The sequence below is a fragment of the Dendroctonus ponderosae genome, unplaced genomic scaffold, assembly GCF_020466585.1.
Source record: "Dendroctonus ponderosae isolate FM_Combo_2020 unplaced genomic scaffold, Dpon_F_20191213v2 Dpon_F_20191213_7, whole genome shotgun sequence".
NCBI lineage: Eukaryota > Metazoa > Arthropoda > Insecta > Coleoptera > Curculionidae > Dendroctonus > Dendroctonus ponderosae.
In genome coordinates this window covers 7,048,900-7,065,000 of record NW_026018916.1, presented here as the reverse complement: position 1 = coordinate 7,065,000, position 16,101 = coordinate 7,048,900, and the positions used below count along the sequence as shown (strand labels likewise).

Sequence of the window (16,101 nt, the reverse complement as noted above, 5' to 3'; positions counted from 1 at the left end):
AAAAGTAGACTCCTTTTACAAGACGTGGCAATTTGAGACTAGTTCTATTCCCGACCACAAGGTGCGAGAAACAGCATTCTCATTACGCACGTCCCAATCTATAACCTCTGTGATTTGTGTTTACAGGTTAGATGCAAATAAAGCTTCTACCCAGAAAATCTGAATTAAAAAAATAATTGGTTGAAAAATGAGTAGACGAAGGCCCCATGAAGAGGACGATGGTTATGGTAATTTCATTGTTAATATTGTATTCTTTATTTTAACCAGGCCATTTGACCTATAAAATATTGCGACTGTGCATATGTCCTATGCATTAACTATCCAAAATGAAAGACATTTTTGGTTGCATCTATTCAATGTTTATGTAATTAACAGCTTAGGCTATGAAGAATAGCAGAAGAGGATCAATATTTCTTGCAATTACTGCATTTATTTAGAACGTACTGTTCGGTATGTTAAAAAGATGCAACTCAAATATCCTACTTTCCCATCAAATAGATCACTTTCCTTGAAGATACCAAAGAACCTCTTGCCTTACATGTTTATTTACATTTTTTTATAGTAAATTAATAATTAGTTACAGGAGAAATTCGGAGCTTTATGAAATTCTAATTTTACATTCATTTACCCTTAATTATCGAGTTGATCCGGCCCTCCCGTTCGCGGTTAACATGTGCTCATCTTATAATCTCTTTACACACAACGTTTCTTAGAGGTGTGCAAAAATTCAGTTTTAGACTTCCACTCATTGAAATTCATTACTATTCCATAAAATAACAAAAGATGCCATCACGTCCACACTGTCTCTCCCACCGATATCAGACCCTGTTTTAAGAATTTTGCCAAAGCAGCTCGTGTTAAGCAGGAGTGTTCCATGCACTTTGGTTAGATGGATGATTGTGTGGTTTTTTTAATTTTCGTTTAGTATGAGGCAAAATCTTCATATTTCAACAAAAAATCAATAAATATTTTTTGACGATCGGGAATAATTTTGATTTCTCTTCAGGTTGTTTTGGTTCAGTAGAAGCAAGAGTTAGTAGAATTTTTAGTTGAATTGAACAGTATAAAAGGCTTTTAACTGAGAATGTTTTCAAGAAAGGGAAAATCTACTCAATTTGTTACTGAAAAATATAGCGGCTATGTATGTTTTTCTATTTAAATAATTTATACAAAATATATCACAAACAAACATTTCTTAGGTGGTTAAGTTATAAACTATCTTAATAATGACGGTGATCTCATTTAAATAAATATACTGATAAAATTTCTATAATTTTTGTTCAAAAGGATTCGTATTGAAAATCGATATTATGAACATGAAACGTAATCTGTAGACATATATTGATTCGAATTGAAACTCATTTATTAGAGTTTGTTGTAGATCGTGCCTATAGGAAACGGCGTAGAGTTTCCGAAAATCAAGAAATTGAAGATCGTTTGGAGTCTCTAATTTTGTGTGTTGGAGAAAAGAGTACATCGTCATTAGAGTCCAATTTGGAGGGATTAGCTAGTGTTCTTGAAGCGGATTTAAGTACCTACAGGTAGGAATTCTATACAGCATTTTAAGTTAGGATACTTATTAAATTTTAATCCGTTATCGATACTGGGAATCGAATTTATTTATATATGATTCAATTGAAAAAGCCAAATATCCTCATGTACAGATTCAAAATATTAATTTGTTGTTTCAGAGCGAAAATTCTGCGAATTTTAACCGACTGTGCAATTCGAATGCCAGAAAAATGTACTATTTATACTACGTTGGTTGGGCTCCTTAACGCAAAAAATTTCAATTTTGGAGGAGAGTTTGTCGAATTCATGGTAAAAACGTTTAAAGAAGCTCTTAAAGGTAATTAATCAATAACACGTTGAATTGTGTATTAATTTTTATGTTATATTTCGACAGCGTGTAAATGGGACCCCGCTCGTTTTTTGCTCAGATTTTTAGCTGATCTGGTAAATTGTCATGTTATCAGTGCCACATCTTTGCTGCAATTGTTGGATAATATGATTGACGCCGCTAATGAAGACAGTGTTCCTCAGGTTAGAACTTTAACATAATAACTATGTATATTTAATTAGTTTTCGCGTCTATTTTGATTTATTTTCTTTGCAAATTAAGCTGTTTAGCTGAAAGCAATAAAACAGTTTTATGCAATGGTAGCTTTCGCTTTAAGGTCCGCAGAGATTGGTATGTTTTCGCGATTCTATCCACTCTCCCATGGGTTGGTAGAGAATTGTATGAGAAGAAAGAACAACCCCTTGAACATTTACTGGTACAAATCGAAGTATTTCTGAACAAAAGACCAAAAAAGCACCATAATGCTTTAAAAGTTTGGGCTGTTGATACCCCACACCCACAAGAAGAATATTTAGATTGCCTCTGGGCGCAAATTAGAAAGTTGAGGTATGGACAAAAAACTTTATTTTTAGAGTTTTTTTAATGCAATAAGTCTTTTCAGACAAGATAATTGGGCAGAAAAACATATTGCGCGCCCATACTTGGCATTTGATTCAATTTTATGTGAGGCCTTACAACACAACTTGCCCAGCATTTTGCCGCCACCTCATCATGATTCTTACAAATATCCGATGCCATGGGTGGTTTTCCGGCTTTTTGATTACACTGACTGCCCTGAAGGCCCAATCTTACCAGGGGCCCATTCTATTGAGAGATTTTTAATTGAAGAGCATCTGCATTCGATCATTGGTGATTTTATATTCATCATTAATGGTTTCGTTAATTGAAATATTTTATTTTACAGAAATGTATCATCTCGAACGCAAAGACTGTGCTACCCATTTATTAAACTTTCCATATAAACTTAAAATCCCATTGGAATATTGCATAGTTGAGGTCATATTTGCGGAGCTGTTTCATATGCCGTCTCCACGATATCTCGATATATGTTATGGATCAATTCTGATAGAACTATGCAAGCTTCAACCCAGCACTATGCCCCAAGTTTTAGCTCTCGCCACTGAAATGCTTTTCCACAGAATCGACTCGATGAATGTTTCCTGCTTTGACAGGTATTTATTAATTTATATAATTGACAAACGTTGGCTTATTTTTAAACATGGGTTTTTCTATTTTGATTACTTTATGTATACATTATTTTCAGGTTTGTCTGTTGGTTTTCTTACCATCTAAGCAACTTTCAGTTTAGATGGAGGTGGGATGATTGGGACGTGTGTTTGAGTTTGGATTCGGAACATCCGAAACCTAAATTTGTTAGAGAAGTGATGCTTAAAAGTATGAGGTGAGCTAACACGCAATCGCTGTCTTGGTTATTGAACTATTTAACCAATTATTTTCTTCAAGGTTGTCTTATCATCAGAGAATCAGAGAAATTCTCCCAGAAACCTTTGCGGGCTTTATACCGCAGAAGCCAGAACCCGAATATAAATATGCCAAGGAAGCAGAAGCTGGTAAGTAGTAACTAATGAATATGTGCTGTTTGACGGGCTGATTTTCAGATAGCAAATCAGTGTAATTTAATCGATTTATCTGCTATTTAAATTTAATTCTAACAAAATATTTACGAGTTCATATTAAACTATACAGGTAGTGAATGCAAAAATGTAATTCACCGCAAATCAGTGAACGCTTTCATAATATTTGAGGTATCATTGCTTACACTTGGCAGACTAATGTTTATCAGAAACAAAAATGTTTAAGTATTCTGAAAGTATGTGCCTACTTTTATTTTAAAATGTGCTTCATCTATATAATCTTATAATTTTATTTTTGGCATGGTTAAGGGACTCCTTTAGCTAAGGGTCTTTAACATTATCTAATGATTTTTAATGCTTGAGAGACAACATAGTTATTTTATACAGTCTTACATTATCTTAAAACAGAATTATTACAAAATTAGCAAAATAAATAGTATTTCTTTACATACTAATAATAAAATTAAATTCATATTTTATTATAAATACATTTTGTTTTTACCATATCCCGGAAACAATTTTATGGCATTGTCAATCATCCAGTTAAAATTATTTTTTAGCTTGAGCTGAATGATTTCCATTTTTTCCTGCTGGCTTCCTATTGATTTTCTTTGTTCTAGCCACATAAGTCCTTCGTCTTGTATATTTCGACTTTCTAGTTGTTTTTGCGCTGGCATTTGTGGTGGTGGTTGCTGCCGTGGTCGTTTCCACATTGTCCAAATATTCCACACCTTTAGCTTGACTTACCAATCTATGAGCAAAATCGCCAATGTCGTTATCGTTTGAAGGTGAAATTTTCGCCAAGTTATTTTTCGTAGGCTTTCTTTTTCTGTTTATTTCATAGGAAATGGAAGTTAAGTAACTTTGGCTGGTAACCGGAATTGTTTTGTCTGTCTCCTCTTTTCTTGTTCGACCAACCTCGGTAGCTGGTTTAAATCTTTTAGAAATGTTGATAGTTTTTAGAGTCGGCTGAGGTACTAACTTCGACAATGATGTTTCCGCAGTTGGTGTAACACCATTACTGGACAAAGTAGTAACAGGCGTTGTCATTGGTGCTGTAATTTTCTCGAAGAGGTTCGAATAAATTACTTTGGAAGGGGTCACTTCTGTTGTAGGCCTGCTTCTAAGATGCTTCGATTTGCGATTATTTCTATCAAACAATTCCTGTTCAAAGTCAGACTTTGTATGCTGCTTCACTAAGCGGGGCTTCTTTGTAGTTCTCGTGTTAGTTCCTCTGTCAGGCCCAAATATGTCATCTTCACTATAATCCTTCTGCGGTTTTTTATACAGCGGACCGTTCACTTCCAGTGAAGCATTATCAAGCAAAAAGTCGCTGGCCTCTGTTGTACTCGCCTTAAGAGACTTGGTCGTTTTGTATCTTGCCGCTGAACTCTTTGTTGGTCCGAACAATTCTTCTTGCGAGTTAAATGGGGTTGTTTTTACAGAAACTGTCCCATCGGCTGATATCGTTGTTAGAATTCTTTTCGGCGTGCTCATTTTCAAAGGAATTATAGTGGGTTTGGTATTTTCGCTAGAGCTAGAGTCAAATTCTGCATATCGTGTAGGTGTAGTTGGGGCTGGACTGGAAGGCTGTGTCTCTTCAGCTGTATAGTAAACCATACCAGTTGTTTTGGTCATAAGAGTGGTAACTCCCAAAGTTGTCTCCATCGGGCCTTGATTTGTCGAATTGGTCAAAATGCTTTCAAAAGATGTGGAATCTCGTGTGGGTTCGTGAGTTTCGAAATCAGCTGGTCCTTTGTAGAGAGTTGTAATGTCGTTTTTAGGTAGCTCCGTTGTAGGGTTGTAAAATTGAGTATTTGTGTACTTAACATTAGTTGGAGTAAAAGTAGGTTCATTAACAGTTGGTGAAGTTAGGTGCGGTGCAGTAAATATCTGCTCATCATCCTCCGTAGGCGAAAAAGTTTCTTTCGAATCAAGCGCTGGTGAAGTGTTATCCAGAACGGTTATTGGTATAGTAAACCCAGTGGATGGTTTATGGGTTGTCTGATACGAATTCACCGACGGTTCAAATATATTCGAGTGAATTATCGTGGTACTAGTCTGGGTACTGTGGTAAGGACTTGTATTGGAATTGTAGGTAGTTTCCACCACAGGTCTAGTTACTTTGGTAACAGTCCCCGTTAGCGGATGACTAACCTTGTTAAAAGGAGGCCTGATGGTGTCTTGATATTTGGTAGTTTGAGTATTTTCCTCTTTGGGCTCATTAATTGCAGACGTTGGTTTTTTACTGGGTTGCGTAGGTGCAGCACTTTCAAACCAAATATTTTCCGTAGTAGACTCCTGTTGATGAAAGGACGACAACACAGGCTTCTTATTGGAAACGGTCTTTGTGGGTTCTTCTTTCTCCTCAGCAGCAAAAAAGTGAAATGTTGTTTTAACCGGGGACTTAGTTGTGCCTAGACTTTGAGTAGTCTCCGGATATTGTGGCCTTTGTATACTATCGACCGTGTAAAATGGTCTTGTTGCGGAATTTGTTGTTGTTTGAGTTGGGTAATAGGGAACGGTCTGCTGAACAGTGGTGAAAAAGTTATGCGGAGTTGTTTTCTTACTAGTGCCCACAGTCTCATAAGTCTGAGGTTGAAATTGGGGAAGTGTTGGCAGAAAACTGTCGGTTGTTAATGGGCTGGATGGTCGGAATGGTGCTTGACTGGAGGTAGTAGTTGGTATTGGCTGCTTAGAAAATGGAGTTTCCGGAAATCGAATTGTGGAGGTTGTTTTTGTGGTGAATGGAGGTTTCACTTCTGTGATCGGTACCACTTGACCATCAGGAAACTGAACTAAAGTCGTCGCTGGACGTGTTGATGGTGTAAACCTGAAATCGTTTTTTTTTTTTTAATAACCAGACCCTACGCTTTTCTAATAGAATAAATTGTATTTGAAACAGTAAGAGTAACGTTTTAAAATGTTATTTGATGTCAAGTGGAATAGTGTGAATGGGTATTTTAGTAAAACTAATAATTTTTATTCTGGAAATGTGCGGATTTTTTAAACTTTTTTAAACTTTGTTCCAAATTCTACAGTTTTTATTGAAAATTAACATGCAATAACCAGCCGATTTATTTAGAAAGCGTTTCAAGTTTTGCACTCATCGGAATGGAAGAATCAACAACAAATATAAAAAGCGAATTACATAAACGCATTTAAAAAATTGACATTTATACTTTTAAGTCCATACTTTTAAAGTTGGGAATTAAGTGGCGCAGTTCAGACTGATATTTGATGCAAATACTTTACCTGTTGGGTTCAAGCGAAGTCTTTTTATTTAGAGCTTCCAACAATTTTTGATATAATTTTTTGGCATCCTCCTCAGAATACTGAGTGGTAGTTGTTGAGCTAGTGGAAAGCGAATCTTTTGTGGATGGATATCTGAAAAAAGGTGTAAATTCGTGTTATTTACGGGTACTTGCTTCATACAGTTGATAACAAATTATTACTGCTAGTTTTTGAAAACGTTTGAAGAATATACCGTTCAAGTTATAAGTTAGTTCTCATTACCCAAGAGGTTCTGTGGCTAATTTTCCAGGAAACTGATGCAAAAGAAATTTCCTTCCATCTGGACTTTGCGCAATGAATGCGCCCTCCTTGAAATGTTGCTGATTGTCCAGGTTTGGGTACAAATCTGCCTTCTTTAACAGAAACACATGACCTGGTAAACCATAGTTATATGCGCCTGAAATTGTATAAAATCATACAAGAAAAGGTCAATGTTTAGTTGATATAAGTTACCATCTTTTGTCAAGTACAACTGATGGGGATATCTCAAACCAACAGGTGAGATAGTAAATTCCAATTCCATTCTATCATGTCCATCTTTTGCGGCTCTATGTCTAATGCGCTTTATTGACCAAATGGCTATTAGCTGCTCGTTGCTTCGAGGGTGCCAAATCTTTAAATCAAAATTCATAACTAAATTTTGTATCATTAATCATCGCGATTTTTTACCTGGCAACGAGCTTTTATGCATCGAGTTCTGATGGGTTCTACTTCGATAGTGTCGCAATCATCGCAGTCATTTTGATAGGGATCCTGTACAAATATATAACTTGCATAGTTGGCATAAAGCTGCCCTCTTGCCAATATCGCTATGTCGCCAAACGGTGTGGCTTTATCTTGCTTACCTATAGAGCAAAGTTATTTTTTCTCCTTTAGAAACTGAAAGAAATTAAGTGCAATGTATTGTTCGCTACCTAATAAGGGGGCACTGTAAATTTGCTGTCTTAAGTTATGATCCCCAATATGTTCCCTGAATAGTGCTTGCACTGTGGCCTCTCTTAAACCATGTTCCCAATCGAAAATGCTGCTCACTGAAGCAGGAATGTCCAAGTTTCTGCCTGGATACGTTTTTTGGTCGATATATCTAATTGGTCTTTGAATATGGGTCTGGATTGAAAATGTACCGGAAATCTACAATTTGATTAAAATTCACTTTAAGTTCCAACATTTAATTTTCAGATATTCAGGTTTAAATCCACCTACAAATTAACGAAAAATAACCCATTAAGTAACAGTTTTGAGCATTATTTGTCACCGCGAGGCGATAATATTAATGTATTTGATCAAAACCTAAAACTATTTATTTGTATGTGTGCAGGGTGTTTCCTCATAAGTTGCCACCCTCCCTAGATCGCATATTAAAAAAAAATAGGAAAAGTGACAAACACAAAAGTTGTTTAATTTGACTCTCTTCTTGAGTAAAATTAAATATCTTTTGTGTTGGTCACTTTCACATTGTTTTTTTTAAATCAACGGTCTTGGGGGTGTCAACTAATGAGGAAACACCCTGTATATACTTCACTCCTCATGTATCACTCCCATGTATGTTTTTAAAACACGTTTGCAAGCAGTTTTTTGCTTTTTTTCTAGAAATTTAAAAATATTCTTCAGATTGTAGTGTAACACAGTAAAATAAATTGAAAAAGTGCATAATCCGATGAAATAACTATTTTCATCTATCATATACAATTTCCTTTGTACTAAATTTTAGCAAATAATTAACTTGCTTAAAGGTGAGAGTGGCACCCAAAATTATCTTAATTTAAATACTGTTCAAAATATTTTCAACAATTTACAGTGTTGGTCGAAAGAAACTACACCACTTTCCAATTATCATCCAAATTCCGGTTGACTTTTTTTAAATTTCAAACCCCGATATTTGCAACTTTCTCAACAAAGTAATTTTCTACTATACAGCTAAGGTCTTTGGAGTACAAAACATCGCCCATTTATTCGCTTAATATAATTATTATTTCCATAAAAAAAAGTCAAGAGCAGGTCGAACTCAGTAATATGTTGATAATATTTTTTAGAATCTGAAAACATGAGTTTTTTTTAAATTTTAACTACTGTTCCTTGCTATTCACATAAAATGCATGTGATTATTTTTTTAGAGTAGCTTCTTGGCATACAAAACAAACTGAACTCTGTACACTTGCCAATAAATCACCCTACACATCTAGCCGAATGCCTAATAAACAGTACATTACTGCAATTAAGGACTTAAACGATGTTATCTACGGCATAATCACTGTAGAATCTGAACAGTAATTAACCTTTCTTCTTTCTTAGGCAATACATGGATAAATAAAGCAAACACAAAAAGTATTTACAAGCTATTTTTCTGTTTATGGAAATTAACTTCCAAAGAGAGTTACAGTACATAAAGGTAAACAAATTTACAAACTTGCAAAAGCGGGGTACAAACATAGAGTTAAAAAATATCAAAATACTATATATAATTGATAATAAAATTGTCCGACTTACTAAAGCTATGATTATAATCCATAAACACTTCATGGTAGCTGTCTGGTTTTAACATGTAACAAATTTATCTTCTTACTTTTACATCATCATCCGACATTTCGCACGATCTTCGCGGTAAACACTGGTGAAATTTGCCTTATTTCCATTTTGATGCGTCTTATCCCACCCCAAACTATGATAAACAATAGATGGTTAATTTACCATACGGGTCTATGATTTCAGTGTCTGTTAATAAAAAGTCAAATAAAATAAATATTTATTTAGATCAAAATGTCGAGGAAACTGATGAAAAGAACAAATAAAATTGTTCAATTTAGTTAGTAATTAATGATTGTTTGAAATATTTCAATTTGATAAAATAGGCACCAATTCCATCTATTTAAGTTAATGTAATTTAATTCTATTTATTCAGATTAATCATTAATAATTCAGATTAATCATAAATATTCGATTAAATCAACTCGAAATCATTGTTCATTTTAGTGCCACTTAATAATCGTGCTTTTGATGAGAATCCTATATTCCTATTATTGTTCTTAAGAAACTGTAAGTTTTTAAATTCTTCTTCATGGCTAACTAAACAAAGGCAAGCACTGATTTGATTATGGGCGTTAAATGAGAATTGCATTCACTGTTCTTCAGGCCATGTAAGAAAAAAAATTGTAAAACTACATTTACAAGGACTCTAAATACATTTAATGTTATTTTTCATTTTTGTGGCTCGTAGTGAGTTAATAGACTTTCTTTTCGAGAAACTTTCTTTCGTTTTAAATTAAATTGCAACTCAGTTATACACAGCACTTATAATAATATACAAGTAGTTAAATTTTCCCCATTCTAAAAGCTATCAAACTACTTTAATCATTGTATTTAAAGCAATTGCATTGTTATCATAGTGCGTTGAAACCGATCGTTCGTGCTTTCGAAATTCAATACCGTGAAAATCGTATGTTAAGAAAGTGACGACATCGAACAATATAACATTTTTTTCTCAATAACAGTTTCTATAATTGACTGCTTGGGAATGAGGAATTACTGTTTTTTGATTGCAAAAATAAGAAACCAGTAGTATTTACTGCATTGACATGCTTTTAAAGATAATTGCTTAGCAAAAATGCATAGACGGCAGTTTTCTGCGTTAAAACCGATGTACTTCCGCTACCTATCCATTTAGCCATTAATCAATTTAGGAGCCATAATAACTCACGTAAGGTAACATCCTATTGCTTCATTCTTCGCATGCCATTTTCTTACCAAACCTCCACAACCGCCCATCAGACAAACGGCGTAATCTGCATGTAAAATCTGCTATTCTTGAGAAACTGGCTTTGTTGCTTCCTTTTTATCTTTGTGATAATATGATGTTTGGACCGCGCTATTCCATTGTTAATTTGAATTACTAGGGATTGATACAAAATTGCAAACCTACAACGGAGATTGCTTATGTATGACTGCTACTCCCTTATCAAATTAACAATAAAATTGTTTTTGCGTTAAATAACTAGAATTAATTTTCAAATTTAAATTTAATAAAATAATAAACGAGCAGTTAAATAATTCACGTTAAAAACGTTTCAATCGAAGTGGCAAATTAATATTAATTGTAAAAATCAGGCAATTTCCGTTCAAAAAAAGCATAAATATCAAATCAAGCACCGCAAGTAATTAGGAAGTCATATACATCTTTTGACATTGACTTAATTTTCGTGTTTTAATGTTATTCATATAGTTGTGCAAATGTAAGGCAATCTCCTGTGCGCTCAAGAACTCGGCAGGTGTCTTTTGCATTGTTTCTATTAATATAACTGTTAAGCGACTTTACTGTTGCACAATTATAAATTGATGCTTAAGTTAGCAGAACTGAATTTTTATTTGCCCAATTTTTGGGCGTTTAGCGTTTCCACAAGGCTGACTGGTGCACTCTGCAAGAACAATTAAGACTTGACCAAATGGTGTAAAAATGCTGGCAGTTACGCGTTGAACTCTAAAATATTAATGCTAAATACTTAACTGAAAATTGATTTATTTCAATGAGCATCAATGGCTTAGAATAAATGGGGCTCACTTTCTCTAGTTTATGATGTTTGCATTACCTAACAGTATAAGATCATTCACCAACTGAATTGGTATCTTGCTTCACCGTAAGCCTACTTATTGTTGATTGGGCCAGTTATGTCATGTTTATATTCCACCACTTATTTGCTTAATTGTAATTTTCTCAGGCAATTTAAAAAATACCTATTGTTGCATGGTAAATTTTGTTTTGTACTTTGATATTTATATAACATTCCATCTCATAGTTCCGGAAACTAAATACATATTCGCTAGAAGGTTCGGATAAAAACGTAAAATTACTTGAACATTTTCAACTAACCCATTCATCATGTTTTTTTAAAGTGACTCTACCTGGAACAGCTGCAGCTCATCAGTTGGTTGTAACAATTCGGCAGAAGTGTACCCCCGAAGAGGTTCTTGCAGTTCTCAAAGATCTTCCAAACCCTCGATCCGAAGAGGAAGTTGACGGTAGATTTAATCCGTTGAAAATTGATGTTTTTGTGCAAACATTATTGAATTTGGGGTCTAAAAGTTTTTCTCATAGCTTTGCGGCTATTTCGAAATTTCACTATGTCTTCAAGGTATGTTTGCCAAACCAAAATTCGCTGAAGAAATAATAATTTTTGCGTAGATTTTAGCAGAATCCGAAGAAGCTCAAATATGCATTCTGAGAAATATGTTCGAGTTGTGGCACAACCACCAACAAATGATGGTGGTATTGGTTGACAAAATGCTAAAAACGCAAATTGTGGAGTGTTCAGCAGTAGCAAATTGGATTTTCTCGAAAGAAATTGGTTCAGAATTCACAAAGAATTATTTATGGGAAATTTTACATTTGACTATCAAAAAGGTAATAAAACAACTAAATAAAATACAGTAATGTTTTCTAAAGTCAGAATATACATTTACAGATGAATAGACATGTAACAAAGTTGACTGGTGAACTGACAGAGGCGAGGGAAAAATTGGCAAGAGCAGAGGAATCAAGCGATAGCGAGAGCGATGAAGAGAAAAAGAAACAGGAAGATGCAGAAAAACCCTCCGAAGAAATGGTAAGATAACAAGTAGAGGGTAGTCTTCCTCTTCATACTAATTGAACGGAAAATATTTGATGTGATAGGTGGAGCGAATGGAAGAAAAATTAGAGGCAGCACAAGCGGATCAAAAGAATCTATTTTTAATCATCTTCCAAAGATTTATCATGATCCTCTCCGAACATCTGGTCCGCTGCGATACTGACGGAAAAGATTATAATACCCATTGGTATAAATGGACCATTGGAAGATTGCAACAAGTCTTTTTGGCGGTAAGATCCCCTTTTTAGCTTTCTCTTCATGGACACTTTTCTACTAAATGTTATCAATTTACAGCATCACGAACAAGTGCAAAAGTACAGTTCTACTTTAGAAACTCTACTATTCACTCAAGATTTGGACCCTCACATTCTGGAGATTTTCCAACAGTTTGTCTCACTACAAGGTTAAACCATTTCTGGGGTATGGTAATACATTAAATTTTAATGGAATTTATATAGAGTTACGAAAATATAGTTCTACTGTAATAAAATTATTTGTTGACGGTGTAAACGTAATACGGTAAACACTTCAGCTTTAGAGAATTTAAAAAATATAAAAAAAATAGTTTATTTTGGTTTTAAAACTATACATTTTATCTGCCTGCTTAATTGATAAGTATGTGATTTTAGAGTTCTGCAACCAAAATTTGTCATGTTACACACGTCGCCGTCTTTTTTACAAGAAATATATTTTTAATTACTATTGGATTAGTTTAAGAAACTGGTATGTCCAAATACCGGTCTTACAATTATGTTTTACGGTAAACATGTAATAACTATTAATAGAGTTGTTTGTAATAAGAATTCCACGTGTTTACTGTATTTACAATCAATTTGAGTGTGACTTTAATTTGGAAGTCCCACTGCTATTTTTAAAACTCCTTACCTTTCCAATCCATTTGTAATTAATTTGAAATGTTTCCTGAATTATTTGCGCATTTCTAGCAATTTTAGGTTAAAAAATCTATACATATTGCTAATCTACATGTTACAAATGTTAGTTTTGAAATATAAAATTGAGACAATAAATTTGCCTAATTGAATATTATAGAAAATATTCAGAATATATAAAACATGTACATATACTAACTAATTAAAAAATAAACGAAATACGTATAAGAGATTAACATTAATTCCATATATGGATCTCATTTATGAAATGAGAATGGTAATTCACAATTACAATTAACGAAATACTTGTAAAAAAAGTATTTAATTGTTTCGTCACTCTGCTGCTTTATGGTTAGTTTTAATTTGAATTATTAAAAAGTAAATACGCTTATTACGTGCTATTTTGTAAACTAATATTTCATTATCAATCAAATTTGTTCTAGCTATTAAATTATTTCTGCACAAAACAATACATCCATAGACAGGTATGTACCTGTCTATGTATGATGTTGAGTAGGGTAATTTACCCTACTCAACAAACTCATCATCGCTATCAAAATTCGGGATTTCGGAAGTTTTCTTACAATAATTTTCCTTTTTCTCTGTTTTATGCTTGGCATCATCATCTATTCTTCTGATTTCGACTTTCAAGTTTCTGTTGAATTTTTCCTGTTTAATTTCATCAGTTGTCAAACTAATATCATTTTTTAAATGTTTATTTTCGAACATAGTCTCAACTTTCCGCTTTCTTTTGGCACTATTTGGTTTTTCATTTGACATTTCCGATTGCTTTCGTTCTCGAAACAGTTTGTGTTTGGCTTCAAACAGTTTTTTAAAGGCTTTTACTTGATTCTTATAAATATTCCATTCTATCACTGATATAGGCAGTTGGTTCTTCGTCGGATCAAAATTTTTATTATACTCCGGAATTTCGAAATTTAGATGTTTCATTACTTTTTCTATCACATTGTCCACATAGGTGTTGATGATGAGGTCGGCTTTCTTATCCTATAAAAAGTAACGAAAAACACTTTTCACTCGACGTTTCATCCGGTGCTGAATCATTACATAAATATATCAAACATCTAAATGACTTAAATTTGGGACAGTCCGAAACGTATCTTACTTTCTGTTCACAGTCAACTGACTCCAATCTTGAAAATTAACTAGTTTGCAAATATACTATAATTTTTTAAAAGCAAATTTTGACTGATTTTAAGGCGTGGGATAGATTTAATTATCTAACACAATTAAACCACTTTTCCATATAAAGTAGCAAAAACAAATTATTTTTATTGTCTGTAGATACTTACATGTTTGGTAGGTTGCAAGTTCACTATCACTACTTTGCCCCCATATTTCTTGCATCGTAAGGGTAAATTTCCACTAGGAACTATTTGTAAAGTTGTACCAAGGCATATATTTAGATCAGCTAGGCTGCAATATGTTTTGCTTCAGTTGGAGGTCGATTTTAAATAAAATTTAATCAATACCTCGAATGGTAGTCAGACATTTCCAAATCTTTTTCTGGTAAGTCAGCTTCCCAATCCAGAATAGTGTCTTTCAATTTTCCTCGGCAGCTGCGACCTCTTATTTCTCGTTTACAAAATTCCTCTAAATATTTTTGCCCTACAGTGCTTGTAGCCGTAGTTCTGACGAATTGACTGAAATGGATAAAAACAGTAATTAATTTGAAGCTTTTGCATATGCACGTTAAGAAGTTACCTGTCACATGTATCACATTGTCCAATAAACATATTACCATGTAGTTCTGCTAAATGTGTTCGAGGCAGCCCAGTTCGCAAATGTAGTCCATCAATATTCTGACTTATTACATAGTGAATGTATTCTTTTTCAATTAAATATTTCAGAGCCATATGGGTTTTTGTTGGGACTGCGTCGTTGAACGAAATATTTATATTGGGTTTCTTGCCCTCTTTTTCCAATGTCCATACCCCATTAGGTCCTCTAGCCAATGAAATACCAGATAGACCCTTTGGAATGATAATTAAAAATAGCTTTACCTGAAATCAGGTATTCCAGCTGCAGTGCTAATGCCAGCTCCAGTATGCACCACGACATGTTTGGCTTCTTCAATCCACTTTGTTAGTTGAAGACACTTTCGATTAATCTCATCATCATCATCAAATTTCTGTAAAATCAGCTGGATTTAGTTTGTTTCATGATGAGAGCAAAACAATATTAAAATACATCTGGGGTTATAGTATTGGCATATTGTAACGGACAGTTTTCCTGAAGTAAGAAAAAAATGTCAAACTTGCTTTTCCGGAACTTTATCATACATTTTCAAGGCATGATATATGGCAGTCGTTTTAATAGCTAATATACAAGCTAATAGATAGATAAAAAAATATTAAACATTCACCGGTCAGAACGGGTTCATTCAGAGTGAATGAACCTGTTTTGGGTCCTTTGAACACGCCGTCTCGTGGAATCACTGTGAGAGTGCCAGATAGGGGAGTCATAAGTCAGTATAGATCTTATAGTGAGTGCAAATATGCAGTGTTAGAAGCTTCAAAATTACCTAACGTTTTTCTTTGCCTAGAACATGCATACATTCGCTTCGTGAAAATATATTGAAAACAAACAGATTTCGTAAACGAAAGAAAATTAAATCTGCAAATGCTCTTAAGCATCTGAAATCGTGCAAATATGGAGTGTTGTGGTGTAGGGCAGAAATTTGGTTTGAAGTGATAGAAATGAATTTGGGGCCAGAAGACACACACACAGTCTTTTGTACAGCGTAGTCAACTTGCTTATTGAAATAAAGTCGGGCGTGTAGTTTGAAGCCCAGGTATTTTACATCTCTTACTCAAGGGCGG

General features: G+C 34.0%; 3 protein-coding genes across 3 annotated transcripts in view; 1 reads left to right on the top strand and 2 right to left on the bottom strand.

The window, feature by feature from the left end:
* Positions 1-78: 78 nt before the first annotated feature.
* Positions 79-13,171, top strand: LOC109546407 (nuclear cap-binding protein subunit 1). The gene is made up of 14 exons (XM_019917360.2): positions 79-227; positions 1,382-1,541; positions 1,692-1,849; positions 1,907-2,043; positions 2,178-2,407; positions 2,463-2,710; positions 2,766-3,033; positions 3,126-3,263; positions 3,326-3,432; positions 11,635-11,873; positions 11,924-12,142; positions 12,204-12,344; positions 12,413-12,598; positions 12,663-13,171. The coding sequence occupies exons 1-14, from the start codon at positions 188-190 to the stop codon at positions 12,774-12,776; spliced, it is 2,385 nt and encodes a 794-aa protein (XP_019772919.1). The 5' UTR covers positions 79-187; the 3' UTR covers positions 12,777-13,171.
* LOC109546406 (mucin-5AC-like) lies at positions 3,493-11,638 on the bottom strand. The gene is made up of 8 exons (XM_019917359.2): positions 10,445-11,638; positions 9,238-9,409; positions 7,665-7,881; positions 7,420-7,595; positions 7,204-7,363; positions 6,973-7,147; positions 6,712-6,843; positions 3,493-6,289 (listed from the first exon to the last, which is right to left on the bottom strand). Exons 2-8 carry the CDS (start codon positions 9,268-9,270, stop codon positions 4,006-4,008), a joined length of 3,177 nt encoding a protein of 1,058 aa, XP_019772918.2. The 5' UTR covers positions 9,271-9,409; positions 10,445-11,638; the 3' UTR covers positions 3,493-4,005.
* The window catches only part of LOC109546410 (NAD-dependent protein deacetylase Sirt6), a 5,376-nt gene continuing 2,196 nt past the window's right edge, over positions 12,922-16,101 (bottom strand). Inside the window, exons 2-6 of the mRNA XM_019917363.2 lie at positions 15,283-15,410; positions 14,984-15,226; positions 14,752-14,922; positions 14,572-14,695; positions 12,922-14,266 (exon numbers count right to left, since the gene is read on the bottom strand). Of these exons, the coding sequence (XP_019772922.1) occupies positions 13,787-14,266; positions 14,572-14,695; positions 14,752-14,922; positions 14,984-15,226; positions 15,283-15,410 (1,146 nt within the window). The 3' untranslated portion in view covers positions 12,922-13,786. The remainder of the gene's footprint in view (positions 14,267-14,571; positions 14,696-14,751; positions 14,923-14,983; positions 15,227-15,282; positions 15,411-16,101) is intronic.

Bases quoted from the DNA above. Each gene is read 5' to 3' on its own strand.
- LOC109546407 (XM_019917360.2), top strand. From the start codon at position 188: ATGAGTAGACGAAGGCCCCATGAAGAGGACGATGGTTATG. The intron at 1,850-1,906 runs GTAATTAATCAA...ATATTTCGACAG, and splicing joins GTTTAAAGAAGCTCTTAAAG to CGTGTAAATGGGACCCCGCT. The intron at 11,874-11,923 runs GTATGTTTGCCA...ATTTTTGCGTAG, and splicing joins AATTTCACTATGTCTTCAAG to ATTTTAGCAGAATCCGAAGA.
- LOC109546406 (XM_019917359.2), bottom strand. From the start codon at position 9,270: ATGAAGTGTTTATGGATTATAATCATAGCTTTA. The intron at 7,148-7,203 runs GTAACTTATATC...ATACAATTTCAG, and splicing joins GTTGTACTTGACAAAAGATG to GCGCATATAACTATGGTTTA. The intron at 6,290-6,711 runs GTAAAGTATTTG...AAACGATTTCAG, and splicing joins ACTTCGCTTGAACCCAACAG to GTTTACACCATCAACACGTC.